The following is an 11,196-nucleotide window of genomic DNA, read 5'->3' on the forward strand; positions in this document are numbered from 1 at the left end:
ATATATATATATATCTTCTAACCTTCATCTGTCATTGAATATACTGTATATTGGAAGCCTGAATCAGCAGATTGCTCAGTTACAGTCCTTTGTAAGAGCACGGGGCAATCAGAATGGGCGACACGTTCAAACGCACTCAAATACTGTGGTGGTTTCTCTTCAGGTGAGATGATGACCAGTATCTATTATGCCAGCAGTAGTACAGCAAATGGACAGTGGCAAAAGTATTGGATCAAACGAGTGAGATGCTGAGACAAAAAAAAAAAGAATCCAACTACTAAACATCCCTACTACAGCAGACAGATGTTGGAAGCACATGGATAATACAGTGCATTCGTCACTGGCATGCCTTAATTAAAGTGTATTTGCATCAAGACTGACAAAATAAGTTTCTTTCAAAATATTCAACGATTTTATTCCAACACTTACTGCAATGGATATCTGTAAGTGTGCCATATCTGCCTGCTGTGGAAGAGGGAAGTTTGGGAATTAAGCCACTATCCAGACGTTATCCTCAAGTAGGGCATGTGTGTAGCAAATTTCTGCAGATGAACCAGCTGAAATTCACACAGTTGGTGCCACTGCCTGCACCATTCCACCCGCCATCCCTCGATCAGCTGATTGAAGGAGCATGTTGAACAATTCTGTGCCAAACAGAGCTGCAAGCTCCATAAGCATTGATGGAGGAATCTGTTATATTTTCTTTTTTTTGTTAAGCCCACAGGTTGAACAAAGAAAATTATATACATGTATACCCAGCTTAATAATGACTGTCTCGCTGTCCTAAAATATTTTGCTAAAGGAAATGAATCTAATTTCTTAATATTTGGAAGGTACTGGCAAATTTAGACACCCAATGGTTTCTTATAACACTGATATCTTATGTGGGCGGGAAATCATGTCTAAAGTAATTGCAGATGGAAGGTTTTACTTGCAGCTTTATGCAGAGCAATGTGATCATGGTGCTTTTTCATAAGCATAAATACAGCAAAAGGAGCATGTTTGCATTGCTGTGCATTATTCACCCTTTAACAGCTACTAGATATAGGTGATGGCTATAGGTAGGGATGTGAAACAAAACAAACTGTTTTGGTCCTGAAAAAATGGTTTGTTGTGGTGCCATTTAATTTTGAATGGCACTCCAGTGCACCAAGTCATGCAGTGTACCAAGGCATTGTAGCGCGTTATTGCAAACAGTAATGTGTTGCGTTACAAAGAAAGGGTTATGTGCAAATTTTGCCCATCCTTGTGTGGATTGGCAGTCCATTCGAAATGAATGGGCTGTCTTAACACAATGCACAGATGTAAATGGGGCCTTAATATTCAAATTCTAATTTCTGGGTGAAGACTGTAAATCGCTCCTTTTTTTGTAAGATTTTATTTAGATGTTCAGTCCAACACTATACATCCAAACATGGTAGGGTTTTAAATTATGACAGACAGTCTGAGGTGTTACAGAATGGTAGACAAATGAATGCACCAACATATGGTAAGTTGTATAATCATACAGAGATAGTGAAAATATTTTTTTTAAAACCTCTCTTGTTCATGCAATGTGTTCATCATGCTGGGTATGTTGTTGGGGTATATTGCAGTGCAAAAAAAAGGGTGGGGCTGGAGGAAAGCATGGGGGGGGGCATTAAGCCCACTCATCCTGAGTCTCCTGGGCGCTCCCTCACAACAGTCCGACCACTATGTTGCCGCAGTCAACATTTATTGGATGGTGACTGACTCCCCAGGAGGTTGGAATTGATTTGATCAGAACTCATCAATAGGGGTAAAATGGGTCCAGGAAAACCACGTCGATCTGATTTTCTCTTCCAAATTTTTGATAGAGGCAGCGTCTTCCATGTCTAGGAGTTCTCAAACCTGGCAAACCCATAAATCCCTTTTTAACATATTGGGTAGTGTTGGCTAAATGGCAGAAGTGGGAATGGGGTGAATGCATGCAACCTTACAATGGAAAGCACCATATCTTTAGTATTTCAGGCTGCTACAGGTACAAACGCCTGAATGAAGTGTATTGTGACTCCTCTGGTTCATGCTGGTGACACTGCACAGCTACTATGGATGCCTGGGTCTCTACACACAAATGAAACGTGGGTAGCATTTCAATCAAGAATCCCGTGGATGCTAAGCTCTCCCCGCTTTGCAAGGCTGGTTTAAAGAGTAGTGGTGCTACTTCACAACTGTAGAAATAGAAAACATATGTACTGTTGGTACAACAGACCTCCACATGTATCACTTCTCCCTCCCTTTTAGATTGTAAGCCCTCACGGGCAGGGCCCTCCTTAACGTATTGAATTGTATTGTGATTGTAATGTCGTTCTTCTTGTATTTTAAGGCGCTGCACAAACTGTTGGTGCTATATAAATCCTGTATAATAATACATGGGCCAGATTTGTATAGCCCTTATTTGTTCTATGTCTTGATAATCCTAATCCTCTGGTTTTTCTTTCTAGTCAAAGCTGGCATCAATGTCTAATGACTTCAAGTCTGTATTGGAAGTAAGAACAGAGGTAAGTTGTTTTTTTTTTTTTGTTTTTTTTTTAAATTCGCTGCACCAAATTATAAAAGTCTGCCATACATGGAGCTATCTGATTTTTTGGAAATGCACGATTGTCCCTTCACCTACCATGCGTATCCACCAATCGGGTTATTCAGATTATCTTCCCAGCATATCTACGGGACTTTGAGTAGAACATGGAGATTGTTGCCTTTCTTAGCAAAGATATATAGGCAATCTGATTTTAAAATTTCCAACTTGATGGTCTTTTGCACTGCTGATTCCAGTAACTTGAAGCTCACAACTGTTTGCTTTACATGCACTGCGAGACTATTGCATGAGTGAGTGAAAAAGATTGTATTGTGTAATATCCCATTTTTGGCCACCACAGCTACTTCTCTTTGTTAACCCAACTTTTATTCCTTTGTTTTCCTTCTCAGAACCTAAAGCATCAGCGAAGTCGCAGGGAGCAGTTTTCTCAGGGTCAGGTCTCTGCTCTACCCCACCATCACAACAGCATGGGTATGTGTGCTATATTTTATTTGTTTTTTGTCGCTTTATTGACTGACACCATTAGGATTATTCATTACATGCTACAAGTAAGTATGATGTTCAGAAGCATATGGCAACCAAAAAAAATAGGATTTTTGTACCCGCCATAAAATCCTTTTCTTGGAGGCTATTGAAGGACATAGGAATTCAAATACTGTAGGGTTATACTGCCACCTACAGGTTGTTTGGGCACTGGCAAACAAAACAAAACTTTGTCAGCCCTGGATTACACCTGCCATGTCTGCATGCCTCAGTTTTTTGGCAAAGCAGTTCTGAGAGCATGGTCATGAACACTTAGGGGCAGCATCTGTGTCCCTTAATGGACTCCAAGAAAAGGATTTTATAGCTAGTACAAAAATCCTAATCCTAAATAAGACCAGTTCGTCTAAATGGGAAGGCTTTAAGCCTTTACATTCCTGACCACCTAGGATCAAGGGACACGAACTCTGTAATTTAAATTGTCTGGACAAACTAACCTCGCTAAGTGATGCTTACCAAGGGAAACCCTAAATTGGTTAAAACACAACAGACTAATCTTAATGGAAGTCAAGAGGAAGAATCCAAAAACAAAAAGGCTAGCAAAACTGGTTGGACTTTTTTTCTGCAGAGCTGAAGTAAAAGACGTCCATACTCCTAGGACACTGGCAAATAACTAAGGCATGCAGGAATAAAGAGGGATTGTCCTGGGCTGGCCTACCATTTTATGTTTGGCTCCTGTATGCGGCAGTATAACCCGACAGTATATGAATTCCTGTCACTCAATGGAGTAGAGACTACAGTACGGTAGTCCATTGCCGTGAGTTTCAACTCTTTATTAATATTATATAGGATTTATATAGTGCCAACTATTTGCGCAGCGCTTTACAAAATGGAGGAGACAGTACAGTTATAATACAATTTAGGTACAATAGGGTTAGGAGGGCCCTGCTCATGAGAGATTACAATTCTTGTTCTTTACAGTACCTTCCTCGGAAAGTCCATTTAAGCATGTTTTAATTTTTTTAAGTAACCAACAGCACTTTTTATTCTGTTCCACCTTTTACACATACCTTATTATTTTAGCTCAGATTTGCATTATTGCTTGTTTCTTACTGCAGGTCCCTCCGTCCTCCTACAAGATGACTCTCGCAGGCATGGGGATGTGACAATAGACATGGACTCAAAAGTTAGTCAGCAGTTGCAGTTAATAGATGAGCAGGTAAGAGCAGTGGACATTTTTTTTTTATGAAGGGGCAGTTGTTGTCTTGACATCCATATTGTTTACTAATGCGATTTGGTTAATCCTTATTTCAGGATTCCTATATTCAGAGTCGAGCAGACACGATGCAGAACATAGAATCCACCATAGTTGAACTGGGTTCAATCTTCCAACAGCTGGCTCATATGGTAAAGGAGCAGGAAGAAACTATACAACGGTGAGTACCTGAAGACAGCCTTATAATTGGACACTTTTATTTGCTCCTGCTCTTCTGTCTAGATTTGTGTTGCCTTCAAATCCATCTTATAGCTGTTACATATATTTCATTGTGTTTCAACAGGATTGATGGGAATGTAGAAGAGACGCAGCTGAATGTGGAAGCAGCCCACTCTGAAATCCTGAAATACTTTCAGTCTGTCACATCAAACCGCTGGCTCATGATCAAGATATTTCTTATACTTATCGTTTTTTTCATCATATTTGTGGTCTTCCTGGCTTGAGACAACCAACCCCCCCCCAAATCAGAACAGCGGTCCACACACACTCCATGCTACCTCCAGACAGCCTGGTCCTATGAAACCACAGGAAAATCGCAGTGTTGTCACCTTGTATGCATGTGGATTGTGGCTATTGCGTGGGGGACATAAATTGTGTGTGGCTTTTTTTTTCTTTTCTATTTAGTATTGGTACCACAGTAGGTCCTACTGTGGTACCAGCACCTTTAAAAATATCAAGTGCACATTTGATGGTATGATGAAAGAATATACAGTTAGTGACTGTGTGTGTATGTGTGCATAATATATATATATCTCTACCTATATATAGATTTTAGGCCTTGTAAATATAGATGCGTACACACACAGTCATAAGTGGATTGCGAAGTGAAAGTGGTGTGTGTGTGTGTGTGTGTGTGTGTGTGTTTGTATATTGCTTATGAATGGCTGAACGGTTGACACATATACATACACAAATGCTATGTTATTTGCCAATGTACGTGAGGTGAATGAGTGAGAATGTGTGGCCATGATTGTATGAGAGTTGAGTTGACATTTCTGAGGTGTCTTACTGGAACTCCCTAAAATCAACCCAAGGCATGTGAAAGGATCAGCCAGCCTCCTTCTCTTCAATATATATACTTCTTTTTCTTATTTTAATCTTTTTGTAGACAGTTTTTGCTTTTAAATTATTAATTATTCCTTAGCATTAACAAATTGCTAACACACAGGTGTAAATTTGCCCTCTCTCAAAGGGGAAGGTCCTGTCTAGATGGATTAAATGATCCGGGAGAGGCGGTTATATTTTTAAAACATTCCAGAACTCAACCATGGAGGACTCCATAACCCCTCTACTCAAATGCCTTAGGATAAAGACTGTGACCTTCATATGATGTACACATTGTATATAATACAGATGGCAGAATAATACACATTTCAGCTGAACTGTTTGTGTTTGCATTGTTTATTTGTACAGTTGCAGATAAAGAATAAGTGCACCTTATGATAAAAATCATGTTGTTCCTCATTCCTATTTTATACAATGGCAGCAGTTTTTAGTGCTGGACATTAATTTCTCTTTTCATATAGGACAGATGTTCCTTGTAATCCCTTCAAGAAAACACAGTTGCTTATATTTTCTGTTCTATGAAAAAGACATTCCCTTCCAGAGGCAATTCCTTATTTTGGAGTTTTCTTCCTGGAAATGTCCCCATTTTTGAAAATGATTAAACTTGATAAAACCCATGCTTTTTTAAAGTCAGTGATTTTTTTTTTAAGCTAGACTTTTTTTAAGATGCAAGAAACAATGTTTTGGTGCATTGGTAGGCTATATATTATACAGTGAGTGTATATACTAATGGAGAAGTGTAAAGGATATCGGCCAGATGCTCACCTAAAAGATGTGCAACCAAGGGCCCAAATATTTCTCTACCCTTTTGGGCCCTGTATGGATTATCTGCCTGTGAGCTTTGCCATCCTCCCGGACAGCACATTAAGCACCGCCATCCACCACGTTAATGCCTCTGCCTATTGTTTGAGAACAGGCAGGTGTTTGAAACTGACACCCTGAGCCTGTTGAATCCCAGAGATGCATTTAAACATCAAGGGTATTTAGTATATTATTTTAGTGACAAACTGGAGTTTAGTATTATGCTATTGAAAGACTATAGAACCAGTAGGTGGTTGTCAAGAGTAGGTATGTCAAAGGGCTCATTTAAACCAATGTGTTTTAACATGCATTAGTGCATGTGCACAGGTTTGACTTTGTTTTTAATTGTGCTAGTTCACATATGTGTGGTGACTTGATAAGCATTGGCCTAAAAGTTAATGTCTGTTTTTGGTTTTTTTTTTTATTTCTTTATCAGTCAATTGAAATGGCAGCACACATAAATGCATGACAACACACACGCGTCCAAAGTAATAACAAAAAAGCAAGATAAAGCAGACACTTATACAGTATCTCACAGAAGTGAGTACAGCCCTCACATTTTTGTAAATATTTGATGATACCATTTCATGAGACGACACAGAAGAAATGACACTTTGCTACAATGTAAAGTAGTGAGTGTACAGCTTGAATATCAGTGTACATTTGCTTTCCCATCAAAATAACTCAACACACAGCCATGAATGTCTAAACCGCTGGCAACAGAAGTGAGGACACCCCTAACTGAAAATGTCCAAATTGAGCCCAAAGTGTCTATTTTGTGTGCCCACCATTATTTTCTAGCACTGCCTTAACCCTCTTGGGCATGGAGTTCCCCAGAGCTTCACAGGTTGCCACTGGAGTCCTCTTCCACTCCTCCATGACGACATCACGGAGCTGGTGGCTGTTGGAGACCTTGCGCTCCTCCACCTTCCGTTTGAGGATGCCCCACAGATGCTCAATAGGGTTTAGGTCTGCAGACATGCTTGGCCAGTCCATCACCTTTACCCTCAGCTTCTTCAGCAAGGCAGTGGTCGTCTTGGAGGTGTGTTTGGGGTAGTTATCATGTTGGAATACTGCCCTGCCGGCCCAGTCTCCGAAGAGAGGGGGATCATGCTCTGCTTCAGTATGTCACAGTACATGTTGGCATTCATGGTTCCCTCAATGAACTGTAGCTCCCCAGTACCGGCAGCACTCATGCAGCCCCAGACCATGACACTCCCACCACCATGCTTGACTGTAGGCAAGACACACTTGTCTTTGTACTCCTCATCTGGTTGCCGCCACACATGCTTGGCACCATCTGAACCCAATAAGTTTATCTTGGTCTCATCAGACCACAGGACATGGTTCCAGTAATCCATGTGCTTAGTCTGCTTGTCTTCAGTAAACTGCGGGCTTTCTTGTGCATCATCTTTAGAAGGGGCTTCTTTCTTGGACGACAGCCATGCAGACCTTCTTCCTTCCTTCATACCTTTGCCTTCTGAGGTGCTGCTGCTTCTCATTTAGCAGCTGTATTATTACCTTTATTTACTTTCTACACAGAAGGGCTGCAGTGTTCAAAAGCCACTTTGTATGGGATAGGGATGTCCCGATACCATTTTTTTCAAGAATAAGTACTTTCCCTCAGGTACTTGCTGATACTAATTACCAATACTTTTTATTAAAGGGACATTTTTTCTAAAACAACACAGATTAATGATTTTAGGGTAGTTGCTTTATAATTATGAAGAACTGTAACTCAATTCATGATTATTCAGCAATGGAGAATGGCAACCAGCAATAGAGGACTACAGATCTCATCAATCCATGATTATACAGCAATTATACAGGACTGTGTGTGGCCTCACCGGGGCTGCATGTGGGTGCTGGACTCTCTGCGGGTGGGTCCCGTGCTCGGGGGCTGTACGGGTGGTGTGGGGCTGTCCAGTTTTCTGCCTGTCTCTGCAGGCGCTGGGAAGGAGAATCTGGAGATGTGGAGTCGGCGCTGTCGAAGACAGCTACGGCAAGGTCCCCAGCAAACACGGGACCTCAGGAAGCCAAACCTGTTAAAAAATTTTAAGGCCCGTATCGGCTTTTAGTATTGGTGCATTTTCACGAGTACAAGTACTTAAGAAAATGCCCAGTATCAGCCCTGTTACTGATACTTGTATTGGTGTTGGGACATCCCTAGTATGGGAGAGGCAGGACTTTTTCTATGACAGAGCAGCACTGATTCCCTCTCTAATCAGCAGCCGCTTTGTGTGCAGGTCCCTGCTTCAGAAGCAGCAGGTGACATCACCAGCACTGCTTCCCAGGCTTTTTTTGTCAGCATAGAGGAAATTGACTTGCTTCTCTGAGGGGTGGTAAGCCTGCTGGGACCCCATTCATCCCTGTTGGGTTAAGGGTTGTGATGCTGGGGCATGGCAGACCCTGTCAGGAGTGGTGCTGGTGGAGTGGGCACTGAGGTATGCTGTCTGACATGAGGGGGCGGGGGGGTTATCCCTCAGTTAGGCTTTGTTTGTTCCACCTGTAAATCCTTGCAGACCCCTGCTGCACTCTCAGGTTCTTGTCCGGGGGACTCTGGGATCCTGAGTTCATCCTTTCCTATGGTAACTCTTCTGTTTTGGAAGTTTAAGTTTTGTCTGTGGAGCAAGTTTTTAATAAAAAGCAAAGTTAAAAGCTACTACACTTCGTGGTGGGGAGGACCATTTTCAGCTTGTGGCCCTTCCATTTAGCCTTGCCTTAGCCCCACAGGTATTCACACAAGTCTTGGCAACAGTCTTTGGCTTGTCGAGACAGTGGGGGATATTGGTGATGGCTTACTTGGATGATTTCCTTCTTCAGTTGGATTCTCAGTCGGATCTGGAAATTAATCTTCGGATCAGCATTCACACTGTGGAGGAGTTTGGATCCTGAATCTGTCAATCGTCCTTTATTTCATCCCTTTGCCTGCAGTATCTGGGACTGATCCCGGGTACACATATCAAGCCAAGATTTTCCTTCCTCTGGAAAAGATTCACAGGCTTCGGCTTCTGATTCACGTATTTGTTTCTTTCAAATGGGCAACGATTCACACTTTTGTATAAGAGTTCTGGGTCTAATGGTTGCCTCCTTCGAGGCAGTTCCATGTGTGCAACATCATACTCTGATTCTGCAGAGAGGGTTTCTTCAACAATGTGACAAGTCACCCTCTTCGGTGGACAGACAAACCAGATGGGCAAAGCCTCTGCCTTGGTGGCTTAGTTTCCCTGCTCTGAATAGGAGGTAATTTGTTCCAATGCACTAGAAGGACGCCAGTTTTACCTGCTGGGGCGGAGTGACCAGTCAGTTGTCAGCATAGGGGCTCTGGTCCAAGGAGGAGGCCAGGTTACCGATCAATGTTCTAGAGTTGCGGGCGGTCACCCTCTTGTCTTTTACATTGGATGACTCTATTACTGGGGCACCTGGTCAGAGTTCAATCAGACAATGCTACTGTGGTAGCATATGTGAATCATCAAGGAGGTATGAGGAGCCAAGCAGCAGCACAGACAGTGTCTCACATACTTTGTTGGGTGGAAAGATGTGTACCGGCTCTGTCTGCTGTTTACATTCCAGGGGTAGTCAATTGGCAGGCGGATTATCTCAGTCATTAAGGCTTGAATCAAGGAGGAAGGGCTCTACATCTGACAAATTTGAATTTTTTCTTCAGATTTGTCAGAAATTGGGAACTCCGGATGTGGATCTTCTGGCCTCTTCTGATTGAATCAGAAAGTACAGAACGTTGTGTCTGAATGTGACGGATGCCTTGGTGGTGCCATGGGACATGTACAATCCTTTATGCCTTTTCTCCTCTAAAATTTCTAACATAACTTCTATGTCAAACACATCTTGAAAGGATACTGGTATTTCTGGTGGCTCACAATTGACTTGACACCCTTGGTAAACAGACGTGGTGAGGCTAGTCATAGACTTCCTCTGCGACCAGACCTTCTGTCCCAACGTCCAATCTTGCATCCTGATTTACAGACTCTGGCTTTAACAGTATGGCTATTGAAAGCCAGGTGCCAAGAGATGGGGGGTTGTCTGAATCTGTGATCACTACGATGCTTAAAGCATGCAAGTCTACCTCTCGAAAAATATATCCTCGAACCTGGAAAGCTTACATTTCCTGGTGTGAGGGGCTTAATATTTCCCCATGTGTGTGTCGGTTGTATGGATTTCAGCCTTTCTTCAGCAGGGTGTAGATCAAAATTTGGCTTTAAAGGTCAAGTTTGGGCATTAGCAGTCTTTTTTCAGCATCATTAGCCTTTAAAATTTGGTAAAACCTTCATTCAAGGCGTTTTGCATGTTTCTCCTCCACTCAAGTCTCCTTTGCCTCCGTGGGACTTAAAGTTGGTTCTCTCAGTCTTACAGAATTCAACTTCTGAGAGTATTTGTGTTTTCCCTTTATTAACTTTGTCACAGAAGTTGGCCTTTTTTGATTGCCATTACATCAGCTTTGAGAGTTTAGGAATTAGCTGCCTTATGTTTTTATTTTATTTTATATAAAGATAAGGTAGATCTGCGTCTTAGACATTCCTTTCTCCCTAGGGTAGTACCGGTATGTGTTCTCCATCTAAATGAGGATATTGTTCTTCCCTTCTACAGGTACTATTTTTTTGTGCCTAGCATCCTACTTATTCAAGTGACAGTATAACCCATCTGTACAAAGATTAAGATCAACACTGTGTCCTTCAGTGAATGCAGAGAAAAGGATTTTACAGTGAGTACAAAAAAAACCCCTTTTTTTCCTGCATATCAGCACTACCTGCATTTTAATGTGAGCAATTATGTTGCGCTTGGTAGTGAGCAATATTATTTACTGTATCACCTTTCTGTGTTACAATCTTAATGAAAATATTTGTTTATACTAAGTGAAAAGTAAACAAAAATAAAGTGAACACAAATAGTAAATTGTGTTAAAGTATATATAATAAAATACAAATATAAACTGCGCCTGTGTTTTGTTCAATATTCCGTTAGTTAAATATGTTTGTGATGTGACAAATACATGAATAGT

At 41.5% G+C, this 11,196-nt stretch overlaps 1 protein-coding gene across 1 annotated transcript in view; it reads left to right on the forward strand.

The window, feature by feature from the left end:
* STX5 (syntaxin 5) overlaps positions 1 to 4,929 on the forward strand; it is a 19,276-nt gene extending 14,347 nt beyond the window's left edge. The window contains exons 6-11 of the mRNA XM_018564997.1: positions 48 to 163; positions 2,463 to 2,519; positions 2,947 to 3,028; positions 4,156 to 4,256; positions 4,352 to 4,473; positions 4,597 to 4,929. Of these exons, the coding sequence (XP_018420499.1) occupies positions 48 to 163; positions 2,463 to 2,519; positions 2,947 to 3,028; positions 4,156 to 4,256; positions 4,352 to 4,473; positions 4,597 to 4,756 (638 nt within the window). The 3' untranslated portion in view covers positions 4,757 to 4,929. The remainder of the gene's footprint in view (positions 1 to 47; positions 164 to 2,462; positions 2,520 to 2,946; positions 3,029 to 4,155; positions 4,257 to 4,351; positions 4,474 to 4,596) is intronic.
* The last annotated feature ends 6,267 nt before the right edge of the window (positions 4,930 to 11,196 follow it).

Source organism: Nanorana parkeri, unplaced genomic scaffold, assembly GCF_000935625.1.
Source record: "Nanorana parkeri isolate BGI_ZX_2015 unplaced genomic scaffold, ASM93562v1 scaffold25, whole genome shotgun sequence".
NCBI lineage: Eukaryota > Metazoa > Chordata > Amphibia > Anura > Dicroglossidae > Nanorana > Nanorana parkeri.